Source organism: Taudactylus pleione, unplaced genomic scaffold (genome assembly GCF_031769625.1).
Source record: "Taudactylus pleione unplaced genomic scaffold, aTauple2 ptg000062l, whole genome shotgun sequence".
In the NCBI taxonomy this organism is placed as follows: domain Eukaryota; kingdom Metazoa; phylum Chordata; class Amphibia; order Anura; family Myobatrachidae; genus Taudactylus; species Taudactylus pleione.
In genome coordinates, this window is record NW_028284464.1 from 1,154,210 (window position 1) to 1,172,404 (window position 18,195).

At 45.2% G+C, this 18,195-nt stretch overlaps 1 protein-coding gene across 1 annotated transcript in view; it reads left to right on the forward strand.

The window, feature by feature from the left end:
* Nucleotides 1-3,363, forward strand: part of GCN1 (GCN1 activator of EIF2AK4) — a 127,668-nt gene extending 124,305 nt beyond the window's left edge. Inside the window, exon 58 of the mRNA XM_088465270.1 lies at nt 3,082-3,363. Within this exon, the coding sequence (XP_088321396.1) occupies nt 3,082-3,207 (126 nt within the window). The 3' untranslated portion in view covers nt 3,208-3,363. The remainder of the gene's footprint in view (nt 1-3,081) is intronic.
* The last annotated feature ends 14,832 nt before the right edge of the window (nt 3,364-18,195 follow it).

The following is an 18,195-nucleotide window of genomic DNA, read 5'->3' on the forward strand; positions in this document are numbered from 1 at the left end:
AACCCCGCAACCACTTTTTTATTGGATACAGCAGGTATTGGGAGCGCGCATACCCACGGTAATCCAAAATTGGGTGCAAGGTTGTTTACTTTGCTGAACCTTGTACGCAATTGGATATGCCCCTTTGTCTTTCACTATTGAATAAGATCATTAGCTGAACCTTCAGTGATAAAAATAAAATATATAAATGACTTAATGTAGATGTCTTTCCAGCCTTCTGATCCACATTTTCTGAATTGTCTACATTTGGTAATGATCTGAGCCAGATAAGCTAAGGGATTCTAATAGATGAAGAATTCAGACTGTAACCTGCCATCTCTCCTAAGTCACTGTGACTTTCCTCAAATATCTTATGGTTCTGCAGAGTGAGGAGTAGATGTCTGTTTTAGTGGATTGGTTACAATTCCCTGCTGATGTCTGGTCCATAGGATTGTAGAGCTGATTCACATGCTGTGTATGTGCAAGGACTGAGATGCCCACTTTGTGCTTCTTAAGATGCTGTAATACTGCTGGGTTCATCTTTAGACAACCATCGGTTGCACCATCGAAATTTGCACCAGCCCTATGGTAGGTGCAGATTTTCCGGCTGAGTATGGCCTCCTATGTGAGCGATTAAGCGTCTTTGTACACAACCACTTCAGCAACACTCCTATGATACGCCCATAAGATGGTCCATTTCTGTGTGTCTGCTTGGCCATCTGCTGTCACCAGGAACGCCCAATACATTTTCAAGACATTTCTGATTGAGCATCTCAATCACAACTGCGAGTCAGTGCGCACAGATGCATGTGCAGTGCGGCTTAGACACATGCGCAGTAGCAAAAAATTGTTCATATGTGTCTGACATCAATATAGTGTGTGAACCAGGCCCTATGGCTCAGAGTTGCTTGACACGAACACCTATTATTCTGGTCTTCCAGGCATTCATTTTGGCCTCCAGTACTGGCTGTGTATTAGAGAGATTTTTCATAGAGACACAAATAAGTTAAGGATTTTGTCTGAATGTGGTTCTTGACCTCACAAGGTAAGGGGAAAGTTGTTCAGCTCAGTGATGGACAAATCTGGCAGGAGTAGCACCTTCTAGAGAAGAGCTTTTTGCTCTGTTGTCAGGAATTATCCAGTAACTCCAGCTATGAATCGACCAAAACCAATATTTTTTTTAACTCCAGATTGACCCCTGCCTCCCACAATTGCTTCCTTCATATTCAGGGACATTGTAGAGCATAGTGGACTGTAATTATTGATCTTCAGTTATACCCCTTTCACATTGAGCCTCTGACTCGGGATATTGCCGAGGAGACCCAGGTTCTGCCTCAGAATGAAGGCTCGACCCGGGTTGTGTGTCCTGGGTCTGCTACCTTCATCTGGACCAGGGATATTCCCAGGACCGACCTGGGTAGGCTGCAGTGTGAAAGGTGCGACCCGGGTTATATGACCCAAATCACGCTAAAAGGATCTGGTTGGCTGATCTGGGATGCTTTGCAGTGAGCAACCACTTTCCATGACTTCATCTTCATGTGCCAAAAAGAAAATCTACTTCTAATTATTCACACATTTTGCAGGGCAGACACGGGTTCAGTCTGAAAGGGGTCAACCCGAGTCCAAAGTGCAGTGTGAAGAGCTGTAACATGGTTGAAACCGTGTTCAGTATCGCGGGTCAGGCTGAAATGCTAGCCAGAGTAAGCATTTAAGTTTTCTTTAAACTGGTCTACCCATATAGTGTTCCAATATGTGCTCAGTAGCCCGAAGGTGATATGTATTTTCTTACTACCTAATGGGTGTCCCACACTAGCCCTCCCTGGAATTTTTTATTATTTGCCCCATTGGCTGAGTGGTTTTAGTTTTCTGATTTTTTTCTTCCTTAAATTCTCTGTTCTCAGAATCCTGAGTTTCCTCTCTTGATGCGATATGGTAACTGACTCTGCTCCTCATCAAGTATATACAGCAAATTGAGGAATATTAATCTTTTCTCAGTGCTTCTGTGTGTTTTATTGTCTCTGGGGGCAGACACACTGGGGCATATTCAATTAGACGCGAAAAGTCCCGGACTTTTCGCCAACATCGCTGGTTTTTCATGCGAAAAAGTATTGCACGCATCCCTGCTTATCCCCATATTCATTTAGAAATCAGCGAAAACGGGACCCGGCGAAACTGTTACATGCGAAGCTTACTGTCAGTTTGGGGGAAATCAGCATGACACCCCCCCAAAATATGCACTGATATTGGGGTTCACTATAGATACCCCTGAATAGGCCTGCTGAAGGTTTTTGGGTTACTTAAATGATCTGAATAGCTGCTATTTAGCGTCTTTGCATAAGTGGTGAAGAACAGCATTTAGCAGTTATTTTTGGTGAAAATAACTAGTCCCAGCAAATTTGGGGTACATGAAAATGGGTGATGGCATATTTTAAAGTTGCTAAAGTGAAGTTTTAAAAAACTTAAAAAATCCACCTGCTGCAACCAGCTGCAAACTTAAAAACACCTGGGCATACTTGGGGGTCCCACTTGAGTCTATTTCGCTAGTTTTTAAGTTAGTCCCCCAACTTTGAACTTTTTCCACCCCCAAAATGAAAGTACTTTTTTGGGGTGATATTAAGTATTTTTTAAACTTTTTTTGACGCAGTTTACCTTTGGGGGACTGTCCCAAAGGTGTAGGGGGGTTTTCCAACGTTTGCATCCCAAAACCCCAATTCTGCACTTTTTTTCAACACCTATTTATAGGCGAAAGGTTCAAATGCATTGAATTTCCACAGCGGCGAAAAGTCTCCGGAAATTGAATACGGAGGAAACTTCGCATGGCGAAATGACGTCACTCGCGATACTTTTTTTTTTGCAGAAAACGGCTTTTCGAACCTAATTGAATATAGCCCACTGACTGGTATGAATAATAATAATAATAATAATAATAATAAAAATCCAGTGGCTGGTATGAATAATAATAATAATAAAAATCCAGTGGCTGGTAGATGATCTCATTTTTTGAAAAATATTAAGTGAGTAAAAATAATATAAGGTATTCCTTGAACTATTCTTCATATGAATAATATATCAAATGCGCTTCTCATATTTTTGTTGTTACAGGATATGACAAAGATACTGGACACGGCTAGCTTAGATATGCTGAATGATTGTAACCGCCGCTCTCTGAAGAAACTCGCTGCTCAGCCAGACTCCACTGAACAGATTGATGAAACTATTCTAACGTGATTGGGAATCTTTATGGCTGCATCAACATTTCACCTCTGAATATCTATTAAATGTTTTTGTTTCTAAAAATGCACTTATTGTGTAGTGCACAGAAACTATTGGCTTTCCAGAAGTTTAATTAAAAGAAATATACATTTCTGTACCCTTTACCTTTAACCTTTCCAAAAATGCTTAAAAAAATTAATAATAATAATACACTTCCGTCTATCATATGACAGTTTGTTGAAAGTAAATCACATTTGTTGCTCATTCTGAGCGGAAAATTAGCTTGTTGGGCTGGTGTGCATTTCTGAAACAGGACCTGCCACAGACGTGGGTCCTAACTGCGAAGTGGGTGGATAATAAACTATCTTCGCATCAAGCTGGGTAGACACTACACCAGGGGTAGCCAACCCTAGTCCACGAGAGCTACCAACAGTGCATGTTTTCCAGGTCTCTTCACAGAGTCACAAGGGAAATAATTAGCTCCACCTGTGGATTTTTTCAAATGTGTTAGTAATGACTACACCTGTGCACCAGCTAGGTGGTCTAGAAAACGTGCAATGTTTGTAGCTCTCGAGGACTGAGGTTGGCTACCCCTGCACTACACGATTTCTCATGCAATCATGGTACCTGCATGACCATCATGGAGTGTGTACACACAATTTATCATTTGATGAATTGTGTGGTGGCATCTTTCCATCTGATGTGCTGCATATCAGATGGGATAATGGGGCAGATGTATGAAGCTGTGGAAAGTGATAAAGTGCAGAGTGATAAATGACCAACCAATCCGCTCCCACCTCTCATTTTTCAAACAGCCTGTAACATGACAGTTGTGAGCTGATTGGTTGGTTGTTTATCACTCTGCACTTTATCACTTTCCAGAGCTTCATACATCTGCCCCAATGTGATGTACGATGCGGTAGGTAGCATTCTGTGGTCAGAGGCAAGCTACAAAATCTCTAATAGCAAGGTCAGGATTCCAAGCAATCAATCAGCTTACAGATACAAGGCAGCGAGGCTTACAGCTCTTTCACAACACTGTTACACAAAGTGGAATTATGAATGGATGAAGAACAAGATTGTGAACATTGGAGTAATAAGAGACTGAATAATATGTTTTATATAGCCAGGAAATGAAGGAACCTCTAACACCTGGACATAAGAAGAATTGGGTGTGGTGAGAGATCTCACCTAGGGAACTGAAGTCCAGTGCAAATAAACAGGCAGGGTGTCAGGTTGCAACAGGTCCTGTGACTCAGAAGAAACAAAGTCCTGACTTTGCAGCTAACCCTGTTGGGATGCCGGCGTCGGGATTCTTACTGCCTGGATCCCATTACCCATCCTATTGGTAAATGTGGTTGTTTTGGGTCAATGTGTGTTATCATACTGCAGTGTTTATCTCCACCATTGTAAATTACACAACCAGTGTTTATATGCAGATTATATTGCAGTACTGTAAATACTGATAAGATGGGGCAGACTATAAAACATAAGTAGGGTATGCTACTGTGAAATATGTATTATACTCAAAAATACAGAGCAATGTACATTTCTGTTTCAGTGCACATCTAAGGAATAGTTTTCTTGTGTGAGTTTGGCATAGCAAATTGAGGTTGTCTAGATTTCTTATGCAGTGTTACACAGATAGGCAGTGTCTGCTGAATAAAGTCGCACACAGTTGGATTGGGTGAGCTCTTAAGGCAGTTCTAAAGCTAAAACCAGATTCATCAGAAAAAAATGGTTTGTTTACATATGTGCCACCAGAAAAAAACCAGTTACCTTGCATCCTCCCCTTGCAATGGATTTTCCCTGATACCTACTTGACACTGTTACCCTTCTCCTGTTTTCCTGTTTTTTTCTTCCTCTCCTGTTTTCCTGTTAGATTAATTGTACATAATAACTAAACTTATTAACCACTCACAAACACAATTTCTTCCTCCACTAGGGGGCACAGGGACAACACTAGGTATAGACTGGACAGGAGAGCCTGGGCACCATACAGTTAAATAAAAATACCCACAAACCCAGGCTCCCTCTGTATACACCTACAGCAAGTTTGAGTTTACTGCCGGCAGGAGCTGGGCACCATTTTTTTTTGGGGGGGGGGGGGGGGCTGCTTTAGGTAGTCCTCTGCGGTTTATTTTATAAAATTTTTCCTTTATGAGTGGGCAGAGGGAGGCGTCCTATAGAATGCCCCAGCGCAGCACTGGTAACAGGGTCAGTGACTTCGGCCACGGACTCCAGACCACCCGGAGCCACAACCAGTGCAAAGCGGGGACAAAGTAAGGTGACTACCTGCATGCAGAGAGCCGAGTGTTCGCGGCTGCTTATCAATGGTGCAGGAGACAAATGGCAGTGGGGTCTCCTGTGTCGCCCACTAGGGCAGTTTTTTGGAACAGGGAGCTGCTTAGTAGCAACTGTGTTGTCATTAGCCCTGGGGTCTAGCCAGACTATGTTGGGTGCTCCTTGTTAACCCCAACCCTGGGACGTGCTTCCTCTCTGCAGTCAGCATGACAGGTAGGATCCTCAGCAGAGCACAGGGAGAGAAGCTTGGCTCCTCATCCTGCTCCTAGTAGCCAGGTTATATAAATTTAGCAGTATTTCTTCATCCACCAGGGCACATTGGAGATCAAGACACTGGGGTATAGACTGGTGGATGAGTGGAGCTGGCACTTTAAATTTAGAAGTGTGAGTGACTCTTTCCCTTATATCCCCCAGAGCACCAGTTTTAGAATTGTGCCCGAGGGAGCCGGTCACTTGGGGCTGAGCTCATCCCAACACTTATTTTATTTCACCAAGCATTTGAGGCTGCATCTGTCAGCCTGCTACATGGAGGCTTCAGGATGGATCCGCTGCAGCTGTTTAAGAGTGGGTGTCTGGGTCCCTGGCGCCCTGACATTGCTTAGGGAGGGACATGCCACAGCTTATTATAGAAGCTGTTTGTTATCGCAGAGACGGCAAAGGGAAGTATATCTCCTGACTAGCATGGGGATTGAGATGTTAATCTGGGCCCCTCCCTGCTGTGCCCCTCTAGACCACACTTCACTGGTGATAGCGGTAGCGCAGCTGACTATAGTCACAGCAGCTTAATGGCGCTGCTGTCATTTCCCACTTGCGGGTATTGGTGCCAGTGGGAAGGAGAGGGGCAAAGCTACAGCGCTGTAGTAAGTGGTCCTCTTCAGGTCTCCTGTTACAGAGAAACTCTCCTATTGGCCTCCCTCCCGGCAATGGGAGGTTTGAGCCAGTCCATAGCCCCTCTCATCTGCGCCATTTTGACAGGCGCGCTTACAGGCTAGTAAAAGTCCACAGCCAGCGCTGCTCTACTGTCAATTTGCCCGCTTGTTCTCTTGGTTCTCAAGCCGAAACAAGTTTCGATTCACCTGTGCATTCGTCTCCTCGGCAAGATGGTGGCAGCTTTCGAGGCTCTACAATTCGGCAGATTCCATTCTCGCCCCTTCCAGTTGAATCTTCTGGCTCAATGGTCCGGATCACATCTTCATATGCTCGAAAGCCCTCTTTGGCAAGGATCTATCACTGGTTTTGGTGTACCTATTTTGCTTGATGTGCACTAGGGGTTATAACCCCAGGTATTTTTGCCTCTCTCGTGTACTTTCCTTCCAGCTCTCTTACTTGAAGGTCCATGTTTCCCCTTTGTTGGTTTATTTTTCAGAGACAAATAGCTCTGTTACCTGATGTGCGGAACTTCTTCCAGAGTCCGCCATGTTCAACCACCATTTGTGTTACCTGTAGCTCCCTGGGACCAGTCCTTGGTTCTCAGGGCTCTCCAAATGACTCCCTTCGGGTTGAGCTTCGTTGAACATGGAAGACAGCTTTTCTTCTTGCCATCGTGTAGGCCTAGAGGGTGTCTAACTTGAGCACCTTGTCGTGTCTCTCCCCGTTCCTGGGTTTCCACCTGGATAGGGCTGTGCTGCGGACTCGCCTGGGTTATCTTCCCAAGGTAGTGTGGCGCTTCCACATCAACCACTAAATTGTAGTTCCGTCTTTCCAGGTTTCAGTTTTTTCTCATCCGGAAGCCTCTTTGGATGTTGTGCGGTCTCTCCGGCTTTACGCATACAGGACAAGGAATATTCGCAAGTTGGATTCTCTGTCCTGTATGATGTTCATAAGGGGCTGGCAGGCTACTAAACAAACCTTGGCCCGCTGGCTTTGTTTCACTATCGTCCAGGGTTACATCTTGGCAAATCTTCCTGCCCCTGCCATGGTGGCTGCCCATTTCACTCGGTCAGTGGGGACTTCTTTTGCAGCACACTGTGGGGCTTCTGCAGAGCAGCACTGTAAGGCTGCAACGTGGAGATCTGTTCATACCTTCATTCAATTTTATGCCTTTGAGACATTTGCATCTTTAGACGCCGCCTTTGGGCGTTCTGTGCTCACTGCAGCTAAGGAGCATCCCTTCCCATAGCTTTGGGATGTCCCAGTGTTGTCCCTGTGCTCCCTAGTGGAGGAAGAAGAAAAGGAGACTTTTGTTGTTTACATGTTAAGTCTCTTCTTCAGGGACCATAGGGTTCCACAGGGAGACATTGGGGTGTAGGTGGAACCTGGAGGACCGGACACCAACAGCAAAGCTTTTCAATCCCAGGATGCTCCGGTACTTCCCCCTATACCCCGCCCACAGCCTGAGTGCACTTCATTTTCGTTGGTGTGTGGACCACCATTATAACAGAGTGCTGCATTAAGCAGCCCAAGCTTTAATTTTACGATTTAATTTTTTATTTCTTACCAAATGGGCGAGCAGCACCAGACTGTCCTCTGGACATCTGTGCTGCAGCCCCATCACCTCTTCACAGCACCATGACACTAAGCATGTGGTAGGTACTCCCGGCGGGGCTCCGAGGGGGACTAGCTAGCAGGCTCCCCGGACCCCAGACTGCAGCCCGGAATCCAGGGGATAGGTAAGGTGGAACTCCGTTCGCAGGGATCCGCTTCTTAGCGTAGTCTTGTCTCCGGTCTCAGGAGACAGACCGGAGGCGCTGATGTGGACACTGGCTCACCAATTACTCCACTAGACCACCGGGGCATAATGATATTGGCGCAGAGGCATATTATAAAGGCCAGGGCACCCGGTGGTCAACGTCAGCCAGGTGATAAGGTGCTCTCCCCCCAGCTCAGGGTGCCTTTCCACTGCAGTCTTGGTGCTCCCTGAGCTGCTCCTCCCTAACCCTCTGCCCCCTCAGAGAAGTGCGGCAGCCATTTTAGGCTGATTTTACTGCCCATTGCAGACATGTAATGTTTTTTTTCTTCATTTGTATGTGACTTGTGCTAGCACTAATCTCTATTTTCTATACTGTCAGTTTATACATGTCCCTTTTTTTTGTTTGTTTTTCTTACCATACCCTGACATACTAAGGTATTGGGGGTTCATAGTCCTCACACTTAAATAGCAGATGTGAGGTACAATCACATACTATATAGCGCAGTTGCACACTACACTGTGCCATATAAAGTGCGGTTGCACACTACATTGTGCCATATTACACATAATGCAAGGTGTTCATTGCACTGTATCATACTGTGTATTCTATTATTCTTGTGACTATGGCAGAGGAAAGAATAACAAGCAGCCTGATGCTGCTCTTCCCACTCTGATGTCTTGTAAGTCCTGCTCTGCGGGCTTAGCAACAGAGGACCTCATTCAGGATGGTCTCTGTATTAATTGTTGCACAGCCCCAGGTCCATCAGCCCCGGTGTCTCTCCCTCAGGACCCACCCTGGACTGCCTTTTCACAAATGCTGGCAAAACTTGTGGACCAAGTAGCAGTCCCCATGGTAGCTCCACCTATTGGATGGCCGCAGCAGGTACCCCCTGCAAATACTTTACCTCCTCCGTGAATAGATGTAGTGCCTACCTCCAGTACAGAGTTTGGCTACTACCTCTACGGTTTTTCAGCAAATGCTGCACAAAGATAAACCTTTATCTACTAAGCCTACTAAACGTACTATGATATCTTCCCAATCCACAGAGTTATCTGGGGAGGCAGAAGATGCAGATCTCAATCTGCTCCCGTCTCAGTAGAAGAGGAGCCAACCTCAACTAAATATATCTGCTCTTGTGAGAGCTGTTAAAACTATTCTACAAATAGAAGAGGATGAACACGCACCTAAGAAAAAAACATGCACTTTTTAAACGACAAAATGTTGTTTTACCAAAGTTTCCTTACTCTCACCAGCTATCTGATCACATGAGTGAACCTTGGAATATGCCCGGTAAAAGGTTTTAAATTCCAAAACGGTTCAGTTCCTTTTACCCGCTTTCAGCTGCTGACTGTACTAAATGGGAAGTTCCCCCAACAGTGGATTCTCATGTAACATGTTTGGTTAAAAATGCCACCTTGCCCATTCATACTGCAACCTCCATAAAGGAGACCACAGATAGACGTATAGAAGCTTGTCATAAATCTATATACTCTCTTACAGGAGCTATTACTCGTCCTGGTAAGGGTACTGCCTGGGTGGCAAAAGCCATTGAGAGTTGGGCAGGGGCCCTAGAAGATACTTTTCCCCCTGATGATTCAATGGAACAGCTGACCTACATATCTCACATTAGAGATGCAGCTTCCTACTTAGATGAAGCAGCTATGGATACGACTCTCCTGGCCTCCAGGATATCTGCCACTTCGGTAGTGGCCCGCCATATTCTTCGGCTATGTTCCTGGAAAGCAAATTCAGAGTCCAAACGGGCTCTAGAGTCTCTGCTTTATGCAGGAGACATCCTATTTGGTCCAGAATTTGATAAAATTGTGATTACTTTGACGACTAACAAGACAGCATTCCTGCCCTCTGCATATAATACAAAGCAGCGGACGTCATCCTTTCGCCCTCAAGGCAAAGCCAAGGGTCAGTCCTTTCCACGACATCAGCCAAGGCCTCGATGCCTAGGGCCAAACAAGCCTGTACTACTAGACATCCACCTACCAAGTCAGGACAAGCCTGCAGCTTGACGGGGCGGGACTCTCCCTGGGAGGCCGACTTCTTCAATTCGCCCAAGTTTGGCGTCAGATGCCTGGGTAAGAGAAGTGGTCTCCCATGAATATGCCCTCTCCTTCCTGAGGCGACCCCCAACAGCTTTTTGCACACGACCTCCATCGGACTCAACCAAGGCCCCGCTGCTCCAAAAGCCATTCAGTCCTTACTGAATTCAGAAGTCATAATTCGGATCCCCTCACAAAGGGGCAAGGGCTATTACTTTACCCTCTTAGTTCAGAAGCCCAATGGGTCTCATCGGTCTATACTCAACCACAAGTCTCTGAACAAGTTTATAAGGGTGCCCAGGTTTTGTATGGAAACCCGCCGGTCCTATTTTCCTAGCTATGGAGCCTGGAGATTTTATGTTACTCCCTAGACATTCAGGACGCTTACCTACATTTTATATAGCACCTTCTCATCAACAATATCTCTGGTTTGCTACACTGCACCAATATTACCAATTCCAGGCTCTTCCGTTTGGCCTCTCAACGGCCCCTTGGGTCTTTACCAAGATCATGGCAGTTATGGCGGCCTCTCTTCATCGTCAAGGGATCAGACTACTGCCGTACTTAGACGATCTCTTGCTGTTGGCGAGCTCTCCAGAGACTCTTCACAGCCATTTGCAAGTAACTATGGCCTTTCTACAAATGCACGATTGGATGATCAACTGGAAAAAGTCTTCCTGACACCCTCTCAAAGGATGGTAGATTTGGGAGCCCTCCTGGACTCTCGAGTTCAGAGAATCTAACGGCGGACAAGATTTCGGCACTACAGCACAGACTACGCAGACTGCTTCACAATCGCAGTGTGTCGATTCACTCTGCAATGCAGGCCTTGGGATTGATGGTGTACACCTTCAATATGGTGGAGTTTGCCCAGTTTCACTCCAGGCCCCTCCAACACCTGATCCTCTCCAGGTGGAATGGGCTATCCCATCTGCTCAAATCCCAGATGATGAGCCTCCCCCCAGAAGTTTGCCTGTCCCTAGCCTGTTGACTACAGACTTCCCATTTGAACCGGAGTCATCCCTTTTGGATCCCAGACTGGGCTTTCCTCACCAGGGACACAAGCCTCCGAGGGTGGGACACAAGAACCAGCCAGCATTCCTTCCAGGGCGATGGTCCCCAGTCGAGGCAGTGTTGCCAATAAACATCCTGGAACGTCGAGCCATCTACAGAGCTCTCACTCTGGCTCAGAATATTCTGAAAAAAGGCCAGTACAAGTACAGTCCGACAACGCCACGGCTGTGGCCTACTTCAATCACCAAGGGGGCACTCGAAGTCAGTCAGCAGTGACAGAAGTGTCCCGCATTCTCACCTGGGCCGAACGCAATCTCCCAGCCATCTCTGCAGTATTCATCTTGGGGATTCTCAATTGGGAGGCGGATTTCCTCAGCTGTCACAACGTGCATGTAGGAGAATGGTCTCTACATCCAAAAGTCTTTCAGCTTTTAGAGGACAAATGGAGTCTTCCAGAGGTGTATCTCATGGCCTCCAGACACAACAACAAAGTTCCAATTTATGGAGCCAGAAAAAAGGACCCCGACGCGGCCGTCATTGTCGATGAAATGGAACTTCCATTTAGCATATCTCTTCCCTCCAATATCCATGCTTCCTTAAGTGCTTCGAAAGTTCAGACAGGAGGGAGGCACAGCATGTTAATAGCTCCAGCATGGCCCAGACGTCACTGGTAATCTGATCTTCAAAGGCTTTCCATAGACGTTCCTCTTCAGCTTCCTCTACAAGTAGACCTGTTGTCTCAGGGTCCATGTCTATATCCGGACCTAGCCCGTCTGTCTTTAACAGCTTGGCTCTTGAGACATGCCTCCTAACGGCTAAAGGTTTCTCAAGCTCTCTGGTCCAGACCATTCTAAAAGCACATAAACCAGCCTCAGACAGGATTTACCACAGAATATGGCATACATATTTCCAATGGTGTGTTCCAAGAAACTATGACCCTCAGGTCTTTAAGGTTTCTAGAATTCTTGCCTCAGCTGAACAGCTATGCAAGACAGCCACCTGGTCTTCTGTCCACACCTTTCTTAGGTTTTATGCCTCTGATACATTTGCCTCTCAGGTTGCAGGTACTCCTATCAGCTCAGGAGCGTTCCCGCACTTGAACAACTGCTATGGACCCTGAAGTAGAAAAGGAGAGTTATGGTAAAACTTACCTTGGTTAACTCTCTTTCTTTGAAGTCCATAGGGTCCACAGGGCACCCGCCCTGACGCTCCTAGCTTCTATGGGTTTTCTTCTCCTGGTCACACTTGTTTCCTTCTCTGTGTGAGTGTAAGATTCCTCAGTGTACCAGTCTTCCTTCTCTCCTATGGGCTTGTTAACAAAACTGAAGTGCCCTCAGGCTGTGGGCAGTGTATAGGGGAAAGGACCGAAGCATCCTGGGATTGAAAAGATTTGCTGTTGGTGTCTGGTCCTCCAGGTCCCACCTACACCCCAATGTCTCCCTGTGGACCCTATGGACTTTGAAGAAAGAGAGTTAACCAAGGTAAGTTTTACCATAACTCTCCTTTTCTTCGACTCAATAGGGAGCACAGGGTGCCTACCCTGATGCACCTGACTGCCGGGGTGTATTTCCTTGGTGACCTGTCCGGCTCTGTCTGTATGGTTCTGCATGTATGCTGAACCTCTTTCTCCTCCTCTGCATTGCTCCTTACTGTGCGATTGCAAACTAAACTGGCTGCTGGTAGCTGTGTATAGAGGAGAGGGAGCCTGGGCTTGGGGATATTTTCATTTAACTCTTTGGTGCCCAGACTCTCCACTCCAGGCTTTACCCAGTGTTGTCCCTGTGCCCCTGTGGAGTCGCAGTAAGAGACTTAACAGGGAAGCAACATAAGTATATACTATAATAGAGAGGTTCCCAAACTCCGGCATGACAGTCCACATTTTAAGGATATCTTTGCTAGAGCACAGGTGGCTTAATTAGTACCTCAGTTAATTTAATTTAACCATCTGGACTCAAGCATAGATATCCTAAAAACCTGTACTGTAATGGCGTTTCGGAAGCTCTGCTATATGCTTGAAGAGGTATGTATCGCCATATAACTAGTAACATGAACATTATAAGCAGACCTACATATATTACATACTGCCACTTACACAGAGCTTCTGGTATGCATTTATACATATAGGTAACCATATATACGCTGAGATACACATCACAGGATCAATGATACTTATATTCGTTAATTTAATCTTGCACATACTATAAATCTGTTTAGCATATATAGTACAATATATCAAGCTTTCTTTACTTTATTATATGCTTGATTTAAAGGTTTAGAAGTAGCTTGTGTGTGTATTCCATTACAATCCTGATTCTTAATGACAGCGCTCCAACTCACAATACTAAAGTTACAATATATACCCATCAGCCATAATATTAAAACCTCTGACAGGTGAAGTGAATAACATTGCAACAACACTTTGACATTATCGCACACAGGTGGACACAACTATCTCCATTGTGTATTTGTTGATATGGTGAATATGCTGATTTCAGAGCTCAAGAATCCTTGGTGGGGCATGTATAACAGGAGTAGGTGCTTCTTATACCCCTTTTACACCAGAGCAAAAACCTGGGTTTTTGCTGGGTCTACCCGGGTCACAGCTCAGTGTAAAAGGGTCTCTGAAAAATAACCTGGGTCAAGTGACCCTGCAATCCAACCCAGGTAGCTACCAGGGTTGGACCCAGGATGGACCCAGGTAATGGTGCAGTGTAAACGGTGCAACCCAGGTTATCTGACCAGGATCATGCCTAAAATGAGAGGATTGGTGGTTGTGGAGCATTCACCTCCCACTTTTTATGACCTCACAGGTTTAGCAGGGCAGACCTGAGTTCAGTGTGAACAGGGCTGACCAGGGAATAACCCATATCAAAGGTGCAGTGTTATACCTCTTTTCCACCAAAAACCCAGGTCCGACCTGGGTTTTTGGACATGGTTCCAACCCTGGTCCGACCCAGGTCAGACCCATTTACACAGCACCTTTGATCTGGGTTACTCCCAGGTCAGCCCTGTTCACACTGAACTGAGGTCTGCCTTGCTAAACCTGTGAGGTCATAAAAAGTGGGAGGTGAATGCTCCACAACCACCAATCCGCTCATTTTAGGCATGATCCAGGTCAGATAACCCGGGTTGCACCGTTTACACTGCACCATTACCTGGGTCCAACCCTGGTAGCTACCTGGGTTGGATTGCAGGGTCACTTGACCCAGGTTATTTTTCAGGGACCCTTTTACACTGAGCTGCGACCCGGGTAAACCCAGCAAAAATCCAGGTTTTTGCTATGGTGTAAAAGGGGTATAAATGGGTCTGACCAGGGTTGGAACCATGTCCAAAAAGGTTTTGGTGGAAAAGAGGTATTAGTAGCTGCTAAGATTATAATTTATTTGCTTGTTCAATGATCTGGGAGCAGACAGTTTGTATCAGTATTACTTCTGCTATAGCACATTTTATTACTGTCCAACATGCTCTCCTGTATACCACTGCTGAAATGATGGTTATTATTACTATTATTATCCTTTATTTATATGGCGCCACAAGGGTTCCGCAGCACCTCACAAAGTACATTAACAAATGAGCAAACTCGTAAAACAGCGACTTACAGTGCAAGACAATAGAGAATAAGAACATAGTTTATAAACATTGCTGCAGCGATCATAACACTCAAAAAAGCAGCAAGGAGTCAGCTACCAAATGTTAAGTGCGAAAATACCAGGAAGTCACCAGTGTGTGATCTACTCAAACTACCCTGTATGGAACTAACAGTCATTCCATGGTTCACATTCAAACTAGGTGCACCTATAGAAGTTAATGCCTAATATCAGTGTAATCACCTGGTGATATTGCCTACATCACAGGTTCTCAATTCTCTGGACCCTAAAGAGAGCATGTTTTCCATGTCTCCTCACAGAATCACAAGTGAAATAATTAGCTCCACCTGTGGATCTTTTAAAATGTGTCAGTGAGTAATGAATACACCTGTGCACCTGCTGGTGACCTGGGGTCCTGAGGACCAAGTTTGAGAACCACTGCCCTACATTACTGAAAAGTCATGGAGTCCAGGGATGGGAAAAGCTCTTCCCCAACCTGGCCCTTATAAATTTATGGAGGCTCCCTTTTTAAAATGAAGCCCCTCAGTACTTATTTTCTGGTGTCTACCAGACAATATTACCCTGTGCTAAGGAAAACCTATGTTTTTCATAGAGCGATAATAAAATAAAAATATATATATAAAAAAATGCATTTACAAGTGCAGATTCTGTTATGAAGACCTAATATAGAATCCTGCTGCTTGCAATAATGCAAAGGTATATTAATGCAAGAATAACAAAGGGGTCATTCCAATTAGCCATAATGATCTCGCGGGTGTGAGTCATTGCGGCAACAACCGCACTTTATGGCACCCCAAACTCACAGCTCCATAGGGCTGTGAGCAAATTTGGGCTCAGAGTGGGGCCACAAGGGTTGCGAGATGCAGTGCCGTTGCCAGCATTTTAACGCCGTGGCAACGGCAACTTGCACCCTTTACAGACAACTGTATTGATCCCAAAGTGTTTCTTAGTGCTTTAAAAAAATTTACATTTTCTTTGCTCTCTTAACAAACACTTTGTTGTGGCCATTTTGGTAAAATTTTATTTGATGTGTTCGACGAAAATGCAATATCTTCTGAAAAAAGAATTAAAAAAAGTATAATTTGTGAGTACTGCATAATGATGTTGGAATGTGATGAGCACAAAACTAATAAACCAGTGAAGGGGTTAAGTAAGCTTTCAAGAAAAGATGCCAGCATTCTGTTACATGAAAAAAAAATAGTTTGCTTGGATTAATTTAACATTATCATATAATTGTTCTTGGTTTAAGTCGGTAAAGAATTGAGTACACTACTGCCCCCACCATTGACCCAATGCTGACCAGTACTGCATAATCTTTTTTCAGATGGGCTTGTAATTATTATTACATTTTTACACCGCTTAGTCTTTGCTTTTATACTCCCTGCCAAATCTTCATCCCTCACATACAAATTACTCAGATGCCACATGCTGTTATGCATTGCTTACAATACACTACACTGTACGTGTTAATTAAATGCAGTTTAGTTAGAATTATTGAAGATTTTTTTAGGGTATATTTCTTAAAGATTAATTTAGAAGAAAGTTGTTGGTTTGAAAATATGATGTATAATTCACACTACACCCATCACTCGCTCCAATCATACATGGACAAATTGTCTTTTCTTTGTATGGTACCTTTTGGAAAATCCCTACCACTCTCCCAGCCCTGTATTTGAGAACCACTGCTTTAGGGCATTAAGGTCCTAATTGCATCTAATATAGAGCTTTTAAAGCCAGGGAGAGGTTCAAAAATAGGATTTTGGTACTTACCAATAAAATCTCTTTCTCCGATTCCACAGGGGACACTAGAGGCTAAAGCGGCCCATACACGGTACTATAAAGCAGCCAATCCGACTGATTGGTGCGATTTGGCTGCTATATCACACAGTGTATGGGCCTGATGTCAGACCAAGAGCGCACCCATGGGGTCGTACATCGCACCCCCTGATCTTACTGCAGAATCTCGATAAGGGGATGCGATATGTGATCCCATGCAGCGCTATGCGGGTGAGGGATGGAGGAGCCAGCATATCGGATGAGTGGAGCTGGCACTTTAAATTTATAAGTGTGAGTGACTCCTCCCCCTCTATCCCCCAGTAGCCCCAGTTAGAGAATTGGAGCCCAAGGAGACAGAAACAGAAGGAAAAGATACAACGTAGAAGAAGAAGTCAAACTGCGGCAGAGCTGAAAAAAAACACAGAACATTCAAGTTGTGTAAAAAAAATAACACAAGGCACGTAAAGCAGTGCTGGGAGGGCATCCAGTGTCCCCTGTGGAATCGGAGAAAGAGATTTTACTTGTAAGTACCAAAATCCTATTTTCTCCCCCATCCACCAGGGGACACTCGAGGCTAAGACACTGGGACGTCTCAAAGTTTTCTCCCCGGGCAGGAGAGCTCTGAGAAACCTGCAAAACCCGGCGACCAAAACCAGATTCGCAAAGGTATCAAACCTATAAAATCAAACAAAGTTATGGATCGTGGACCAAGTGGCCACACGGCACAACTGGGAAGCAGACGCGCCCGGACTAGAAGCCCCAAAGGCTCCCACGGAGAAAGTGGAATGGGCAGAAATAGAGGCCACGGAACCCGTCCACCAGTGGTATAGGCCTGTCAAATGACCAGACTAATCAATCTGGCTAAAGACAGCTTAGAAGCAGGCCAACCTCATTTGGAAGCATCATAAAGAACAAACAAGGCATCGGTACAGGCCATAAAAATCCTAAGAGCGCGAACAATATAGTGATAGAAGACAGGGAAGTATCCGACAAGACCGGAACCACAATAGGCTGATTGATGTGAATAGCAGAAACCACCTTTGGCAAGAAGGATGCCTTGGTACGGAGTTCCGCACTATCATCATGAAAAATCAGGTAAGGAGGTCGACAAGAAAGAGCTCCTAATTCAGAAACCCTCCAAGCCAAAGCCAAAAGGAGGACAGGCTTCCAAGTGAGAAGCCGAAGATCTACGTCTTCCAAAGGTTCAAACAGTGAAGATTGGAGAAAGGTCATCACCAAGTTAAGATCCCAATGTGCTGGAGGCAGTATAATGGAGGTTGTATTCGAAGAACCCTTTGCTAAAAAGGTCTGAACCTGCTGGAACAAAGCAAGACAGCGCTGAAAACTACAGACAGACAATGCCGATACCTGAACCTTCAAAGAACCAAGGCGCAAACCCGCATCCAAACCTGACTGGAGGAAAAGAAGCAGACAGGAGATCCAAAAGGCAGTAGTGTGAGACCATTGTTCCTCACACCAGGCCACATAAGCATGCCAGATACGGTGATATTGAGCCAAAGTAATCGGCTTACGAGCCTGGAGCATAGTAGGTATTACAGGGTCCGGAACATCACTGCATCTTAAGACGCCGTTAAATGCAGCGGCTGTAAGTCTGGG